Genomic DNA, 19,359 nt, shown 5'->3' with positions numbered 1-19,359 from the left:
CATGTGATTAGCCCGTGACACACTAAAACATGAAGCTCAGTTTCAACTGTTTATCCTACAATTGTGATCCTCAGGATGTCGACAAATCGAGTTTGTTAGCGAACAGTTACAGTCCTGCAAGTACAGCAATTCCTACCGATGTCACACGGACAAATCAAACATTCCAAACACCTAAAACGTGCTTAGTGAAAACGTTTAAGGACTATGAATTTCATTTAATAATATCATTTATTATTATTTCACTTTTTATGATTTTTCTGATAACTATTACCTACATCAGTCAGTTAGTGCATGAAAAATGTTAATATCTGAACAAAAAGTATACTTGTTTTTAATCTACTACATAATTGTTTTTAAAGATTTTTATTTATTGACAAAAATCTCTTAAAAGCACATTTTGATTTTATACAACTTGATGTATTAGGAATATAACCCTTATAGTCCTATAAATTCATTTGTTATTCCCACTGTAATTTGTTGTTTATCACACTTCCTTATTGTTACTATGAATTCAAATAAAGATTTGTACAGCTAAAATTAAACTGCTTTGCTAAAAATATTTCTTATAATACAATTTAAAAATAACTTTAGATCAACAAGATCTCACCACAGTTATTTTATATATTGTGATTTTATAAACAATTTATAAAATCTAGCCACGTTAGAAATATATTAGTTTTTAATATTTGCTGTACCTTATTTTAAGAGCTTTAATTCTTGTAACACATATATTGTTCATAAATAAACTAAGCTATAATAATGTACCGTATTAATTTAAAATCATAACGTATTCTCTTAGTTTTATCACTTAAGACCTTATTACAATAAACATATTACAGGAAATGGATTTTCAATGAATAAATTCCAAGCAATAAATCAAAAGTTTATAAACAATGGATGAATCTAATTAGTTTTACATCATGTCTAACAACTCCTTATCAGTTTGCTTCTATATATATTTCATAACTAAATGTTAATTCGATTATAGTGTTGCAATTTAGCATCAATATTGATGTTATTAATTATTGAAGATTTAATCAGATAAATAAGAAAAATGCTTAAAGCAACAACCAATAGTCTGGTGCCCAACTAAAATAAAAGTAAAACAAAATACTAAATAAAAACATTTTAATTGGTTTACCATTTCACATTTTATTCAGAATAATTTAATTAAAATACTTGAAAACTACCTTCTGGGGTCCATTGATTTGAAAGAACACTTATTTTACAAAAGTTTAGATATTTTAGATTGCACTCAATTTTTCTAAACCAGTAGAGAGCATTCTAGTTGTCTGTCTATTTTGGGTTGCAGTGCAATAGAAAATGTTTAAATATGTATAAAATATATGTACTTTTATTTGTTCTTTCAAATCAGAAGATAGTTTTCAAGTATTTTTAATTAAATTATTCTGATAAGATAAGCCTGCTAATTTTCCTATCAACTAGCAAAAATCCTAGTATTTTATGTTCCGTAGTTGCTTTTTCCTTGTTTTCAGATCAAGAAAATATAAACATCACAGATTAGAGAAGCCTATTTCTGTCAAAAAGAACTCAGATGGGCTTAATATAAATCTTTAAATTTATAGTATTAGATAGTAACATTGTCTTTTAAATCTAATACTTAATATTTGATTTTTTTAAATGTAGTCAAAAGTACATTAACAATGACATATATTTTATCACTTTTAGAGCTGAAAATGGTACGTTAGTTCAAACACAGTTTTTTGCTACTTTAAAGACCAGTGGGGCATAGCCTGGAGGGATTCTTGAAGTAAGAATATATATATATATATATATATATATATATATATATATATATATATATATATATATATCCCAGGTACCATAAGAATGTGCATATAAAATTTCAGTACAATCAGTTGAATAGTTTACGCTGAAAACAAACAAAGGCACTTTCACATTAATAATATTATTAGGATAACTTTTTATAGCTTATAATCAGTTAATGATGACAAGAGAACTGACCTGTTTGCGGCTGAAGTAGTACATGGCCCAGTGGCGTTGTGCTCGTCCACTCCTCTCTCCTGACAGCTCCCAACCCTGCTTGTAACAGTCGACATCGTCGGTGGCATCGCCAAGCAAACACAGCAGGTTTACAGTCTGCTTCTTCTCCAACTCTTGACGAATGATTTCTGCGGCCTGTCAACAAATTGCCGACCAATGTATTCATTGTTCAACATCTATCTTGTGATTACAGCAGAAAGTAATAGCGAACAAATAAAAAATGTTATGAATATATGTCTCATTCTATTTAGCATACCACATATTCACATTCTGTCTAATATTCAAGGTCTACCACAGGCCTGGCCATAAATTCCGTTTTACTTCCAAACTTCCCAGCCATTATATCCAGTTTACTTGCAACAAAAACTGGCCTCAAAATGGTACTTTGTTATACTCTTGCAAAAACTGGTGTAACTCATCTATAAATAGCAGATCATCAAATAATATTTGTTATTCATATTTTTTTTACTTAATGAAGCTTATTTTTTCTTGTTTTATATTAGATTATTTAAAACAAGGATAACAAAATATTTCAAGAAAACCATTACCATTGTAAGAAAGTATAGATATTTTCATGTAAATACAGAAAAACCATGTAAATATGTTCAGAAATAAAAATTTTGGAAATTTGTTTTCTAAAAATGTATTCGTTTTATATGTCATTGCCTTCCGAATTGCGTCTTTCTACTGACCAAAAAAAAGTGTAAAAAACTCAAATAATTGTAACAATCTGAAGAATAGTCAATAGTCAATAGTCTTTATTTACAATTATTCATGGAGAAATGTGCATGCATCAATAAAATATAGGTTTCGATTTATTAAAAATTGTCTGGTGAGTCAAGTTGTGTTGGCTTCTCTTCTTCAGTTCAGGAACTCTTCTAGGGAGTAGTATGGTCTGTCGATGAGCCATATGGTCAGGGATGTCTTCAGCTTCTTTCCTTGAAGTGTCTTCATGTCGTCTGGTGGAAGGTTGAATAACTTTCTGCCCATGTAAGACGGTTTCTTTTCAAATTGCCTGGCGTGGTGTAGAGGCAGGTGGAAGTTTGATGTGTGACGGGTGTTATAGTGATGGATATCTTGTCCTTGTTGCAGAAGTTCCTTGTCAACATGCATGATTACTTCTTTAATGTATAAGCAGATTACTGTTAGGATTTTTTGGCTTCGAAAATAATCTCTGCAGTTTTCTCGGGGACCAAAATCTGAGATTATCCTGACAGCTCTTTTCTGAAGCAGCAGGATTCGGTTTAGGTTTCCTGCTGTTGTACCTCCCCAAACTATGAGGCCGTATCTCATGTAAGATTCGAACAGTACATGGTAGGCAATTTTTGTTGTGGGTTTATCACTGATGTGTTTAATTCTTTTTAAGACATACTGGCAAGAGTTCAGTTTACTGGAGAGAGATTCGATATGGTCATTCCATTGTAAGCTGTCGTCAATTGTCATGCCAAGGAATTTGGTGTCTTTCCAGTTTTACATCTGGCAATGCTGGGACTTCGTCTTTTCTTCTTCCAAAAGCCAGTTGTTTGGTTTTACTAGTGTTCACTACCAGACCGTTTTCATGACAGTACTGGTAAGCTGTGTGCAAGGCTATGTAGGAGTTGATAGTTAAGATTGTTGGAAGAAAATTCGGACACGAGTAGTGTTGTAACGTCAGCGTACATCAGTGGGAAGCAGTGTGTTCCTGGGTATTTTGGCATGTCATTCGTCAGGAGAATGAACAGGTCCCAGTACTGAGCCCTGAGGTACTCCTCTGTTTATTGGAAGAGGCTTTGATCTTGTTTCTTTTGTTATGCCCTTTTGAGTGTGTGTCGAATCTCAACGACTTGGCTTCTTCCTTCAAGGTAGCTTTTAAACCATGCTTTTGCCTGTCCCTTACCCCAAGTTGCTCAAGTTGACTAAGGATCAGTTGAAGACATTTATGATGTTTCATTTGATATTACATTACAAAATAAAAAAAATAAAGAAGTAAGGGAATAACATAAACAAATTACATATGCCGATATATCGATGCGATGCCGTTTTGGAACTGATTTTGCGGTGCTGAAATTTCTCCTCACGGCAGTTTTAGGAATGTAATTCTAGAGCCAGTATATCGCCCCGTGGCCATCAAAGGGTTAATAAGGGCTCTGTGTCAGAAAGTCCAAAAGAATTTATATGAAACCAACAAGAATTGTGTAGTAAAAATGGAAAAGGTTGTAAGTGCCAAAAATAAAAAAAAATGACTTTTTCGGTGAAAAGCGAAGTAAAAGCCAAGCGTAATAAGATAGACAAGGTAGTAAGTGCCAGAAAAATTGCCCCTAGTTTGTAGAGCAGTCGGAAGATGTCAGCACCGTGTAAGAGCCGTGCGGGGGGGTTGAAGTGGAGAACGATGTAAGTCCACCCGCCATGATGTATGTTCCCTTGTCTATTCCGTAGTTATTTGCTGTTGCCGGGCGGGCAGTGACGCTACGCATGCTCGCCGCTTTTACGTTTTGTGTTGTTTTACGTAGTGATTATTTTATTTTAGTGTGTTGCGTGTAACAGGCGTTGAAGTATTTATTAGTGCAGTGTTTCTATCTTACTAAAAAATGGAAGCACCTCCTGTTCGTAAGAAAGTTCTAGTGGAGAGAAGACGAAGGGCTCGGGAAAAAAGGAGACAGTTATGTTACTTGTAAAAGGAAAGACTATCCCCGCAAAAAATCCCCCCACCTCCTGAACGAAGCTGTTCATGTAAGTACCAATGCAAAAACTTGAGTAACGAACAAAAAACTGATATTGTTTATGGAATTCTACAAAGTTGACGAAAAAAGCCAGGGAACATATTTACTCAACCACATGCAGATGCTACCTATTGCCCGTAGAAGACACGGGAATTACGATGATCCCAGTGAGAGTAGACGCACCTGCTCGTTTGCATACAACATTCCTGATGGTTCTGGCAAAAAACATACAAATTTGCAAAAAAAACTTTAAAGAAATTTTTGCTATTTCTGAAAGGAAGTTGATTGGTTTACAAACTAAAAAAAAAAAACAGGATGCTTGATTTTCGAAGACAAAAGAGGGGAAAACCCCTGGATCAAATGAACACAAGGTGAAGTATACAGAAAATGACCGTAATCTGGTTAGGTGTTATATAAATTCTTTCCCAAGATACGAAAGCCATTATTGCCGAAAAGTATCAAGCAATGAGTTTTTGTCCCCAGACCTGAACAAACACAGAATGTTTATGGCATTTAAAACCCAATACCCTACAAGTCCAGTCAACTATAGTTTTTTATACAGAAGTATTAAAAAAAGATTTCCCAAAACTCAAGTTCAAGGCTCTTGCAGCTGATACTTGCAAAAAATGTGATCTTTTTAAAGTGCAGATTTCATCAACGACCAATGAAAGGGCAAAACTGGAAGTTAAAACTAAACAAGAAATTCACCATCGAAAAGCTGAAAAGGCCCATGTCCTGCATGAAAGAGGATATTACTTTGTCCCAACTTCCAACTGGTACCGCTACAACATTATGTATGGACTTGCAACATGTGATTGTTCGTGCCCATTGCTTACCCATAGCACCATGTTTTACTGCAGACAACTTTCTTGCTATAATCTAGGAATACATGTGGGGGGATAATGACTCAGCGTTTATGTGTATGTGGCATGAGGGCATCGGAGGTCGGGGAGCCAATGAAATAGCTTCTTGTCTGTTTAAAGTTGCTACTGTTCAAGGCCATTTTTCTCGGAGAAGACTTGTAATATGGTGCGACAACTGTGGTGCTCAAAATAAAAAAACAGGATGCTCTTAATGGCAATTATTTACCTAGTTCACAAAGGGTTTTTATCGCTCTATTAACTTGAAGTATCTTGTAAGTGGGCACAGTTCTATGAACTGTGACAGAGACTTTGGCATTATTGAAAAACGCCGCAAAAATGCAAAAGCAATGGTTCCTAAAGACCTGGAAGATGTAGTTGCAAGTGCAAAAATTTAAATCCCCCTTCACAGTTGTTTCTATGAAGACAGAAGACTTTATAGATTTTAAAGGTCTTGCAAATCAGTTCATTAACACAAAAGATCTAGCTATCAGCAAAATTTCCCACTTCCGAGAGTTTCTCATAAGAATCCAAGCACAGTGAAGGTAGCGTCAGTTTTGGCACTTCAAGATGATGGTTTATGGTAACATGGAACAAAGTTGACGTCTTAAAGAAAAAGGCCGACCTTGGCAATCTTCCCGACTTAAAGGACTTGCCAAAAATCCAGTTTAAATCAAAAAATCTCACAAGAAAAGAAGAACGATCTGATAGGAATGATAGACTACATAGAAAAGGCAGAAGACAAGCAGTTTTATAGAGATCTTCTGGCAGCAGACACCGTTCCTGATGGTGTCATGGAGGTGGATGCAGACATTGAAGACATGGACTACTAGTTGTATTAAAAGTAAGGTATTTTAATGTACAAAGTCCTAGAGTTAATAATATTAATAATATTACGTATATTATGTAACTTTTTTCAGAAAGTCAAGACTATGACTAAAAGTGTTTTATCTTTTGTACGTATTATCATGTATCCTTGTAACATATTTTGATGTTATGGTGTACATTAAACGCTTCTAAACAATACTGGACTTACATCCTTTTTTTTTAAACTAACCCTTCACTTACATCATTTATTAAATAAAGAAAGGCACATACATCCTTTTTCCACAAAAAAACCGATTGCTCTTATATCTTTTTCCATATTTTTTTGGTTTCCGCTTATATATTTATAGCAGAAATTGGTATTATATGTTATTCCTATTGATTTTATATTTTTATAAATATAAAAAATATTTTATTAGTAAATATTCAATGTTTTAGACATATTTTATTGAATACTGAAAAATTTTAGTTTCTGGCACTTACAACCTTTTCCATTTTTACTACACAATTACTGGAGTATTTTCATAGAATTCACTATAAACGTTGTTACTTTGTCACTTGAGTAAAGATCCTCTATTGAGAATTGTGCATACTGTAAAAGTGGCCAAGTGCAGAAAAAGCCAGATTTTAAAACTGCACAATGTCACAGCCAGTAATATCATCATCTTCTCTCTGTACATGATCACATGATGATCACAATCTAATCGTCTCAGAGTATGGAGTTCTTGTGCCCACTACTTTGAGGAATTAATACTAAGGTCCCTTCAAGTAATCTAAGGAACTGTAGCAGGTGAAATAAAATGAATGGAGAGAATTAGTATTGTAGGCTGTCAATACGCATCCTATCACTCGTTCAACTAATTTTTGTTTCAGTTTGTGTTAATACTGCAATACTACTGCAATGTATTAACTTCTTGAACTTTATCACAGTGTATGCACTACCAGATCCATTTAAAATATACTTATGTTAATTTAAAAACAAACACTCCAATAATACAATTTTTATTTTTTGCCAATAAGAAAAAGTATCTACAATGTATACTTATGTTGCGTATATTTTATAATTATATATTTTGTAAACAAATATATCAATAGGTGATAAATGGTTTATATATATATATATATATATATATATATATATATATATATATAGAACAATTATACAACAATATATAACAATTATATATTAGAGAGTTTGTTTTAAAATTAATTAAGAATGCCAATAAGAAAAAGTATCTACAATGTATACTTATGTTGCGTATATTTTATAATTATATATTTTGTAAACAAATATATCAATAGGTGATAAATGGTTTATATATATATAAATATATATATATATATATATATATATATATATGTATAGAACAATTATACAACAATATATAACAATTATATATATATATATATATATATATATATATATATATATATATAGAACAATTATACAACAATATATAACAATTATATATATATATATAATCGTTCAGAATAATGTTGTAAAATTACAAAGAAATTACTTTTATTTGTATTTTTTTTACTGTCCTAAAAATAAAAAGATTATAAAATGTAAAAATGCTTCAATTTTTTTTACTTAATGTTTGGTTACTTAGAATTGGATGAGGATAAGAATGTAACTGAGACTCATGAATACACTTCTGAAGTATTTACGGCAACAGAAACGCTGATGTCATAGCATGAAAAACAGAGTGAGAGCACACAAAACCTGGCTTGTTCTTAGATGAATGGGTTTAGCTGCATAAATATAAATTACTACCGTACACCAGTTCAATGTTCAATGTTTACCTTTTTTTTATTCAAACATAACCAGCATTTTTACTGCTTCTCTTAGATGTATTTTGTTGTAGTAATAGAATATTGTGCCATAAAATATTATGTTTCTATAATAAAAAAAGTTAAAATAAGCTACAATAATTGTTTAATTCACATTCTTTATTTCCCATTAACTGGTAGAGTAAATTATGCCTAATTTTAGCGAGGTTTTTATATAAGAATAACATCTACCAATCTACTATAGGTTCATATTTAGAATATCCAAATAGTTTGATAATTTGGTAAGGTTCTAGTTACAATTAATTCATTTTATCGACACTCTACTATATTTATACACAATATTTATTACAAATATCTATTATATTTACAAACTATATCAAAGTAAACAAGTAATAATATTTTATATTAAAAATAATAAGTATAAAACAAAATGTTATATTTGTTTCCAAACACGGAACATTAGCTACAATGTCTTAAAAATCAAAAACTTTAATTTCTTATATATGTGTGTGTTATTAGAACTTTTATTCAGCACTAAAAATGTTCAAAGTAGCTGATTCAAAAGTGAAAGAAATTAAAATTAAGAGTTCTGAACTTTTAATATTAGGCCTAGTACTTTAGTTTTGAATTAATATGGCTGAAGCCAAGGATTGTTACTAATGGACAGGAAAATCAGCAGGCTTACCATCAAAACTTCCTTCTATGGTCCATTGACTTTAAATAAACACATAAAAACAAATAAAAGTAGATATATTTACAAATTTCTGATTGCACTGCAATCTTTCTCAGTCAGTAGAGAGCATTCCAGTTGTTTGTCCACCTACCTTGTCAGTTGCAGTCACCTTGTTTTTCAGTTTGAGGAATTTGTAGCACGTTATGATCTCCTCTCAGAGCTGTAACTTGAGGAGGATGTCGAGGGCTGAAGATATCTCTGCATATAGATTTGTCTGTATCATGTCCAAAGACATACAGAAGTAGAATGCATCAATGCTGCTTAATAGGATAGGTAATCCTTGTGTCTCAGTTTGAGGAAGCTGTAGCATGCTATTACTTGCTCCCAGAGCTACAACCCAAGGAAGATGTCTAGGGCTGTCTGTACCATGCCCAGAGACATGTAGAAGTAGAAGGAAACAATGCTGACTTTACCTTGTGTCTCAGTTTGAGGAAGTTGTAGCACGCTATGACCTCCTCCCAGAGCTGTAACTTGAGGAGGATGTCAACGGCTGAAGAAGTCTCACAATATATTTGTCTGTATTATGTCCAGAGACATATAGAAGTAGAATTGAAACAATGCTGATTTTTACCTTGTGTCTCAGTTTGAGGAAGTTGTAGCATGCTATGACCTCCTCCCAGAGCTGCAGCCTGAGGAAGATGTCAAGGGCAGTCTGTACCATCCCCAGAGACACGTAGGTGTGTGCCAGCAGAGCTTCCAGTCTCCACGCAGGGGGCAAGTAGGAGCAATACACCCAGGCCAGACGTGACACTGTATATGGCTCTTGCTGTCTTACACTCTCCGACAGGCTCTTAAAACACAAGTTTAACTTTCAAACAAATGAAGAATTAAACTGTTTTGTACATATGCTAAGACCATTAAACTTTAAGGATCAAAATTTAATTCTGTGAGTCAGCAGCAAAGCAAAGTGGTTAGAAAATGTTGTTTAACCCATTGCTCTACTTTGATCAAACCATCTCGCTGTTAGCACTGTTAGCACTGTGAAGGACTTTGACTAAACCATTTTACCATTATCGCTATCAGTGGTGCACCCAGAAACCTTTTCTGGGGGGTGTCCGGAATACCGGGGAGTCGGGAACATGGAAAGCCCGATATCATAAGGGAGGTTTGGGTTCCCCCGAGAAAATTTTTAAATATTGGGTTCCAGAATCGTTATTTTGTAGTACTTCGGAACTAATAAAAGGAGATCAAGGATCAGGTCAGAGCGTATATTTTACAGTAAAACCACTCTATCACCAATTAGCAGGATTTTTATACAGGGATAATTAAAATATTCTGAAACAAATACAGTTTATATGAAGTATATATATAAATAAACTAAATTTAATTATAACATTATAAAATAATTATGTTTAAATCACACATCAAGAAAAGAGCTAAATTTTGGTCTACTCTCAGATCAAAAAGTATAGATATCCATGTTTGAAAGTACCACAAACTACCTGATAGGCTACTATAGCGAAGTTATATCAAAATTTAGTTCTTTCTGCGTTTCTACATATAAAACTGTTTACTAAAAGTAAATTCCAGTTTTATATTGATAAAGCAAAAACATCCGTTTTGAGGCTTATCAACCAAACTGCAACCTTGAAAATATAAAATTCAGAAGCTTCTAATCCGATTAAAACCAAATCTTTATACGAGATAGATACAAGTGTACTTTAATTGAATATTTAAATTTAGAATTAGTATGAAAATCAAGTTGTTATTAAATTATAATATTATCTCCAATTCTTAACCGGGTAGTTCACACAATTTGACACTGGTCAAGTTAGCGAGCTAAGAGTTACTGACTTGGGCGTGTAATTTTGTAATCCATTGTTTAAAACGTTTAATTTTTAACACAAATGAAACAGAGCAGGTTTTGTTAATTTATCGGTAATGCTCGTTTTTGGTTACTAGATAACATTGAGATAATAAGGTTGTACTGTATGGTATAACAGTAGAATACTACATGTTGGGGAAATGAAATGTACCTTATTCAGTTATCAAAAACCCTAAAATCATAAGATTAAAGATGCACATAAAATTGAAAACAGATCAAAATATGGTGGTGAACTAACTAAAGTTAAACTTAACAACAGAACAAGTTCTACAAACAAATATCAAGCACATTCCTGAAAGTTGAGAGCGGTCAGAAGAAGCAAAAAAATTAATATCACTGCACAACACATTTTGCATACACTAGAGAATGTTAAAGACTGATAACTTAAGGGTTTTGCAACCTGAAGAAGAGTATAGATTCCAATCCTTCAAACATGTTCCTTTATATGTATAAGCTATGAGAATGGTAATTATCCAAAACTTTATTATCTTGTATTGACTTTCTATTACAGAAACCATCAGTGTAGATATATCATTGTGTGTGGTATATCAGTATATATTGTAACTAGTTATGTGTATATCCTCCAGTGATTCACAAGGTTAGTCTTACCAATTTCCTTTCAGAATTTTCCAAAAACTTAAGTAAGGTATTTATTGTCTTAATGTTCTTTATAATTAATAGATCCACTTTGAATTGGATACAGTTTTGCATAGAAATATATTTGCCTTTACTTATAACTCTACCATGTAATGATTTTAAATTTAAATTTAATTCACTCCTTGTTTTTTTAGCAGTCCACTATACAAATTCAATATGAAATGTTGGTTATTCGCACACTACTGACCCAACCTTGAGTTTATGAGAAAATGTCAACCTGACTGCGACAGACACCTTACAGCACACAATCACAGTGAAATAATCTATCTCACTCAGTATAGACCAGTAATAAAGGTGTTAAACAATAAAACTAACTAGATGTTATAAAAAACATCCTTAAATTTCTTTCATGACTCTCAGTTACATGGCAATTTATTTTAATACAAACCTAATACCAATGAAAGGCACAACACTAACCTGAAACTGCATCAGCCCCCGCTCCACAGTCCTCCTGTGTTCCGAGTCCAGCTTGGAGCGTTGCAACAGAGCTGACATCTGTATGGCCCACACTCTGGGCTGGGCTGTAAGACACTGAAACAATCAACATCTAAATGGTAACAGTGCATTAACACATAGGATTCAATCAATCTAGTTTAAAAATACATTTTTCTTTAACAATCTAGATCTTACATAATTTTTAATTGTTTTCCAGACAGAATTAGACAAACCTAAAAAATAATTAGTAGGTATAATTAGATCTGATATAATTATACATTGACGACAGAGAGAATCAGGAAAACCTAGTTCAAAGAGTTAGAATCTTTCTTTTTAATTGTTGACGTATTTGACCAAACAATATGAGTAAATACTCTTGTGGTGATTCTACAGTGGACATACAAAGCAATATGCTGCATTATTTGCTCAGATTCTCAAAAATTATTGTTTTAATAATTGTAATATAAAAATTAACACTCATTTATTTATATGTTCCACACTTTAAAGGTGTGTAGGTGTATGTAGTTTACTGACACTCTCCGGACTGTATTCCCACATTTGTAGGCCGAACTGAGGTACCAGAAAATAAATATGCTATATATATATAATTCTAAAATATCAAAGACTAGGCCACTCTACAATCAACCACCCTTCCATTTGCAACAACCCCAGCATGTCATGAGACATCCCAAACATTGACATCCATCTCTTATGAAGGATTTTCTGTACACACAAAGGTGATCCCAGAAATTTCAAGGAGACTGCAAGAGGAGTGGCTGCATAACTTGCTGCATCTTGCCCAAAGCCAGTATAGAATTGTATTTTCTGTACTTCCATTTTTTTATCTCTACAGGATTAAATCAAGTGATCCCCTGAACTCCATTACTGACATTGTGAGATAAGTTTTATGTATATCAAGGAATGATTTACTCTTGCAATGACACTATTATGGCTCTCTTAAAATCAGAACAATTTACAATAATTAACTATTTCTTTAATTTAAAACATAAACTGGTAATACGAGAAAAGATACCTACTGTCAAGTACGGATAAATCTCCTCTAAATGAAGGTTGTCTTTAGGTTGACTTTTCTGCTTGTGCATACTGAAACACACCACAAATTTATTAAATCATTATTGTATGTACAAAATAAGTAACAAACTACCTCATCCACAATATTGTACTACAAGGGATTGTAAAAATAATTTTAGTCATAATTAAAAAATAATAATTTTAGAAATAAATGGGATGAAGTACTATTTTGCTGCAGTGTCACGTTTGCTTGATAATTTACACCAGGTGTGTGCATACTGCATTACTTGTTTCTTTGGCTTTTCAGTGACACAATTAAAGGCACAGTGCCAGCAGGTTGCATTTATTGTTTCTTTCACTAGCTGATCTTTGAACAATGAAATGAGATAAGAGGCCAGGTTTTAGAAAGTAAGAGACATGAGATCAGATTATCCAATATGTGAAATTTAGGTTGATGTGATAAGTAAGTAATGGAACAGTTTAGAAAGTAGGATGAATCAATTCAATGAAGGTCAAACAAAAGTGAATGGTGTTGAAACATAGTAATTGCTTCCTTCATTACAATACTCATCCATACATTACTGAACATCTTTATAAAATTATTAAAAATGTATTCCTGAGCTAAGCCATTGTAGTACTGCTGAAATGTATCCAATACATCAGGATATGTATTATACGTAAAGTAATATATGTGTTTTAGATAACTATTTAATAATCTTTATGTTTTTATAAGATGATGCATTCCTTTGTGGTTATTTATGTACAAACTTTATGACTGTCATGTACAATTAAAAATTTAATTTAACCCTTACAACTCATAAGGGACCTCACCCGACATTGTAATTTTGCTGTTCCACTCGTATGTCGGACATCATCTGATATTGCCTTGACATCAATTTTCTTCTATATCAGCCAGTCTGCGATGTCTCTAATTGGTTGGTGCTGGGATTGCAAAGCAATCTTAGGAACTAATACTAACAGATGAACAACAGTTGTCATCTGCTGTTGTTTTTGTTTTTATTAGTCAATATATTAACCTCATTTGGTGTTTTTGTCATCTGAAAATGTTGTTACCGGGTACTTTGTTTCTTTCTGAATCCCTGGTTACTGCCGAGTTGGAGAACGATGAAGAATCGAGTAATGAAGAAAATGAACATATTTATGGTGAAATCGTCCTTCCAACATTGGAAAATTTGTCAGGTAGTGAGAGTGAAGAAGGCCTAAGCCTACTCTCAAATAATGATAGTACTGATGGATTTAACAACTGTTGGACTGTTTATGAAGGACATGTTTTTCCACATTTTCCACATACTTTAGTAGGTGGGTATAAATAACTTGATTGAAATAAACCTGTGAGTATATCAAACTTCATTTCATTTTTACTGATTCAATACTAAATTGAATTGTTGCAGAAACTAATCTTTATGAAGAAGAGAAAATAAACAAGCATAGATGCCACTAAGGCCTGGATCTATCTGGTAAACTTGAAAAAATGTTTCCTTAGAGCAAATAAAACTTTCTTAATGTTATTCTAAACATGGAACCGAATTCAAAGCCATATATACAAGATTTCTTTTTGCCTGAATGGGTATTTCACCCACCATTTTTTGTAAATGTATCTTCGCAAGACAGATTTTTACAAATCTTTTGTTACTTTCATATATCACCTCCAAAACCAAATACTAATGGATACTAAATTCAGGGGAGACAAACTAAAAACATTGTAGCATATTTCCAAGCTCGCTTTGCAGAATATTTTATTCCACTTTATTAATGCAATGTGGTTGAAAGCACTGTTGCCTTCAAAGGTAGAATGAAATTGAAATGTTACAATCCACAAAAACATATGAAATGGTGTCTGAAAGTGTTTGGCCTAAGTAATCACAACAACAGGTATCCAAGAACAGGTTATGTACAAAGTTTTGAACCGGTTAATCTATAACCGAATCTTTAGTGCCATCCAGATCTACCATTCGCTTCAAGAATTGCGTTGCATTTGGCTAATAAATTAATATCATGCGATAATGTAGGTTCTGGCTTCCACATACTCACAAACCGTTACTATACCAGTCTACAAATTGCAGATGAATTGAAAAAGATGAATATTCATTTAACTGGAACTGTAAGAATAACAGAATAGGCTTGCTTGAAAGCATAAAATATAGCAAACTAAAATTAAAAAAGCATGAAACTAAGGCTTATCGCCACGAAAATAAAACTTTGGTTTTGGTTTGGCGAGATAAGCATGATGTTGTAATGTTGAGTAATCGCTACAACAGTGAGACTGAAGTTACTTCAAGGGAGAAAGATAATCAAGTACATTATATACAAAAGCCATCGGTAATTTGTCAGGTACAACAAATATATGGGTGGCGTAGACTTAGCCAACTATTATAAAGTTTCATATAAGTTCTCCTTCAAATCTCTAAAATGGTAGAGAAAACTATTTTTTGGCTAGTGGCAGTGGTTAACAGTTTTCTTTTGTTCAACACGAACATACAAAACCATGGGCAGAAAACAATCCAACACTTAAAATTTAGAGAGGTTCTAATCACTGAACTTGTTGGGAATGTCTGCAACACCATGAGTTTGAAGCGGAGTCCTTCATCACAGTTGAAAAAGAAAAAGACTAAACAAACAACCTCATTTCCTTGCAGCTCATCCTACAAAGAAAAATAAAGACCGCACTGTTTGTAACAATAGGAAGGTACAAGGAGGAAGAAGGGAAACCTTGTACTACTGCAAAACATGCTCAAAAATCCTGGTAACCATCCAACAGAACGTTTAGAGAGATATCATACCATGGTAAAATAAACTTTTTAGTGTGAGTATATCTTGGAAGAATAAATAGGTATTAAAAATGTAATGTAAACATTAAATATAAATGTAATTATGCACATAACTAATTATTTCCTAGACAGCTGTTACTCACTATAAATATGCCAAAATAAATACGAAGTAAGGGAACAGACACGTAAAAAAATGTTAGTAGCAAAGGTTAAAATGTAATTGCATTTTGTAGTTTATTTCTAAAACATATGTTACCTTACAGTTAATATACTGCTAAAAGTGTAAATAAATTTAACATACTAACTTCAATTATTGGAAAAATAAATACCTTAACAAACAATTGATAAGAGTTTTAAGATAAGTTTACTACATTTAGATAGTCTCAAATTATACATACCATGCGGCTAAGATGGCAGCTTGCTCTGCAGGTGTTAACATAGGAAAATTGCTGATGTCCGAGTCCGAGAAGGCAATCTGATTCAGCCTTACATCATCTTCGAGTCTGACATCCTACACAAAATGGAAACACTTTAACATAATTAAAGGTTCAGATTTAAATAATTTCTTTGTTTGTTATTTTAATTTAAATGTCTTGAGAACGTTGAGTTCAGCTCCACTTCATCTTCCACTTACAAATATAAATTTACTCAAAATAAAATAGTTTTAATTATTCCATGACTAGGCCATGACTTCCAAAGAAAGATTTGGCACAGAGCGCAACCAAATTGTTAAATTCTTTAAAAATACATTTAAATTATAACATATTCTTATGTTGTATAGTAGTAAATTGAAAAAACTTAGCCCCGTGTATTGATATGACTGTTTATAAATCTGTAATTATTCACTTTAGGTATTCTAAATACTCTATGATAACAAGTTCTAGTTTTGTAAAATAGGTCTTTTATAGCAGTATATCCACTCCTAATATAAAATAAATTCAAAATTTATATACGAATAAATGTTGTACAGGTAGAATTCCAAGATGGCAAAATAACGGGAAAGAACTTTCAGTTTTCTATCTATTAAGGAATAATCCAATAGAATGTTTTTTTAGAAACTCTTAGTTTTGTAATATAAGTTTTATATGCTCCACCCCAGCCGCTAATGTCATACTGCAATCTAGAATCAATTAGAGTAAAATAAAGTGTTTCTGTTAATAGTGATCATTAAAGTTCCTTAAAAAGTTAAAGTTTTAATTGAAAATTTAAGATTTTTGTGCAACATTGAAATGAATACTCCAATTTAAATTTTGATCCAAACTGATTCATAGATATCTAAAATTGTCACCTGTATCTATTTTTTCACACTTACAATGTAACCTTGAACATAATAGGATGTCATAAATCAAATCAGCAGGAAAATTAAATCTGTTTACTAAACTAAAACTGATTAATTTGGTTTTACTAACCTTTACTTTCATTCTGTTTGAAAAACACCAATCACTTAGAATCTGTATGCCATTGTTAATGTAATCCCACATATTAAGTACATTTTATTCTGAGTAAAAGAAAAATGCTATATTATCAGCAAAGGTGCTTGACTAACTATCAAATGGCAGTGCAAGTAATCATTTATAAAAATTAAAAATAATGTTGCTAATAATACAGAGCCTTGAGGTACTCCTGCTTTTACACAAAGAAATGGAATTAAATAATCACAAATCCTTAATTTTTGGGATATATTTCTTAAAAAGCTATCAAACCATTTCAAAGCAGTGCCCTTAACCCCCACTGTTTCTAATTTTGATAGTACAATTTTATGGTCAACCAAGTCAAAATCGGTTTTAAAATGAATAAAGAGCCCTGTTGACTTCTTAGTGTAGAAACTATTGTGAATACACTTTCAGTCACTGCTATTAAAGCATCAACAGTACTCAGACCCTTTCTAAAACCAAACTGATTTTTACTGAAAAACTTATACTGTTCAAAAAATATACTAGCCTATTACACATTAGTTTCTCAAAAATTTTAGAAAAAATAGACAAAAACTAATCCGTCTTACATTATTATCAATTTTTATTGAGGATTTTTTTTAAATTGGAACTACATTATTTTTAATTTTTGAGGAAAACCCCCATTTTGATAACTAAGATTTATTATATGAACCAACACAGGAGAAATTATTTCAGCTACTTTTTTAACTAAGTCAATAGATATGTTATCGAAACCACTAGATTTTTTATTTTTTAAGTTTTTAATTGTACATAAAACTTCATTTATATAAGTGGAAGTAATAAATAAAGACTGAGGTCCTTGCTGTCCTTATGCAATAGGTAGATACAGCAGTGTGACAGAGTTTGGACTAATTGGACCTTGAACCAAGATAAGATAGGAGTTAATTGTCTTCACTACTTGATTATTCACTGATAATCTCAAGCTATGTAGTTCAGTTTTTTCAATGGTTTTGTTGATCCTGGAACCTAATCCTGATCGCTTTGAATCACCACTGTTACAATTCCTTATATTAATAGCAAAAAAAGCTATTAGTTTTGCTTCATCAATGTCACTATTTTATTTACTACAAAATAAGTCACAATAACGTTTGAAAGCTGTGTCATAAGGACATTTCTTAAATAATGTTTACAATTATTTCCGTGTTTGAACTCTTCTGCAATATTTGGGTTTTTCAAAGGACTAATTAAGTTAACTTGGCTTTACTAAGTAATTTGTTGCCTGGAGGCAAACTTACAACTATTGATATTCGCTAAAAGTAAGTCATGGAACTGTATAACAAAAATTAACATTACTTGATCCTAAACATACATTCCAATCAGCATCCTTGAGCTTAGTGTGCAATAAAAATTAAGATCAAAAGTAATTCTATTCGGCAATATTTTACAAACTGCATTTCTAACATTATTGTACTTAGATTTGAAATCATATTGTAAGCCTAATTGTATTGTAAGCAGTGATCAGCAAGCCCCTATATGAAAAGTTGCACTTTTAAATAAACTTAATTTACTATGCCTAACAAAAGTATGATCCACATTTTATTAGGAAGTTTGTGTGATTCTCAAAGGGTCGTCAGCCCAAACTATCTAGAGAAATCAGCCCATTATTATTTAATACACTAACATAATTTTGAACACTTGACAAATTTTATATGCACTGAGATTAATATTTATATCTCCTATCAATAGAATGTGATTTTTTATATGTTGTAATTGAGCTTCAAGTTCTGTTATAAAACTAGTCTCAGAGTAACTGTGCAATCTGTAAATACAAAAAAATTTAAAAATAAATGCGATCAAATTTAATGTTTAACAATAAAGTATCAGCTGTTCCAATTTCTGATTGAATTTGAGATACATTTAAATTTTCTCTAACATAGCATGAGACACCAAGAGCCCTACAGTTATTACTAAAGTTAGCAAATATACGATAGCCAGGTAGCATGTATTTAAAAAGTAAATTGTTAATTTAAGTTTTAATTTATCTTTGTTTGAAAATTTTCTACATATTCAGCTGATAAATTTGATTTTTAATTATTACATAGTAGTATATATTTGGTTAAATTTTAATTTAAAATGGAATTTGTTATAGTTTTAAGGTCATTAAATGTAAATATGTATATATATATCTGTATATTATGTGAGGTTGAGTGGTAGAGAGGACTAAATAGCCCTAACTCCGCCTCTTGAATAAAGGCATATTTCATTTCATTTCATTTCATTTCATGTATAAA

General features: G+C 32.0%; 1 protein-coding gene across 1 annotated transcript in view; it reads right to left on the bottom strand.

Moving 5' to 3' along the window:
- Nucleotides 1-19,359, bottom strand: part of LOC124357182 (tetratricopeptide repeat protein 27) — a 51,971-nt gene that overhangs the window by 17,534 nt on the left and 15,078 nt on the right. The window contains exons 7-11 of the mRNA XM_046808702.1: nt 16,073-16,185; nt 12,891-12,957; nt 11,836-11,949; nt 9,508-9,726; nt 1,987-2,160 (exon numbers count right to left, since the gene is read on the bottom strand). Of these exons, the coding sequence (XP_046664658.1) occupies nt 1,987-2,160; nt 9,508-9,726; nt 11,836-11,949; nt 12,891-12,957; nt 16,073-16,185 (687 nt within the window). The remainder of the gene's footprint in view (nt 1-1,986; nt 2,161-9,507; nt 9,727-11,835; nt 11,950-12,890; nt 12,958-16,072; nt 16,186-19,359) is intronic.

The sequence above is a fragment of the Homalodisca vitripennis genome, chromosome 3 (genome assembly GCF_021130785.1).
Source record: "Homalodisca vitripennis isolate AUS2020 chromosome 3, UT_GWSS_2.1, whole genome shotgun sequence".
Lineage (NCBI taxonomy): Eukaryota > Metazoa > Arthropoda > Insecta > Hemiptera > Cicadellidae > Homalodisca > Homalodisca vitripennis.
Note: the sequence above shows the minus strand (reverse complement) of the source record. Positions and strands in the feature narration are given on the sequence as shown.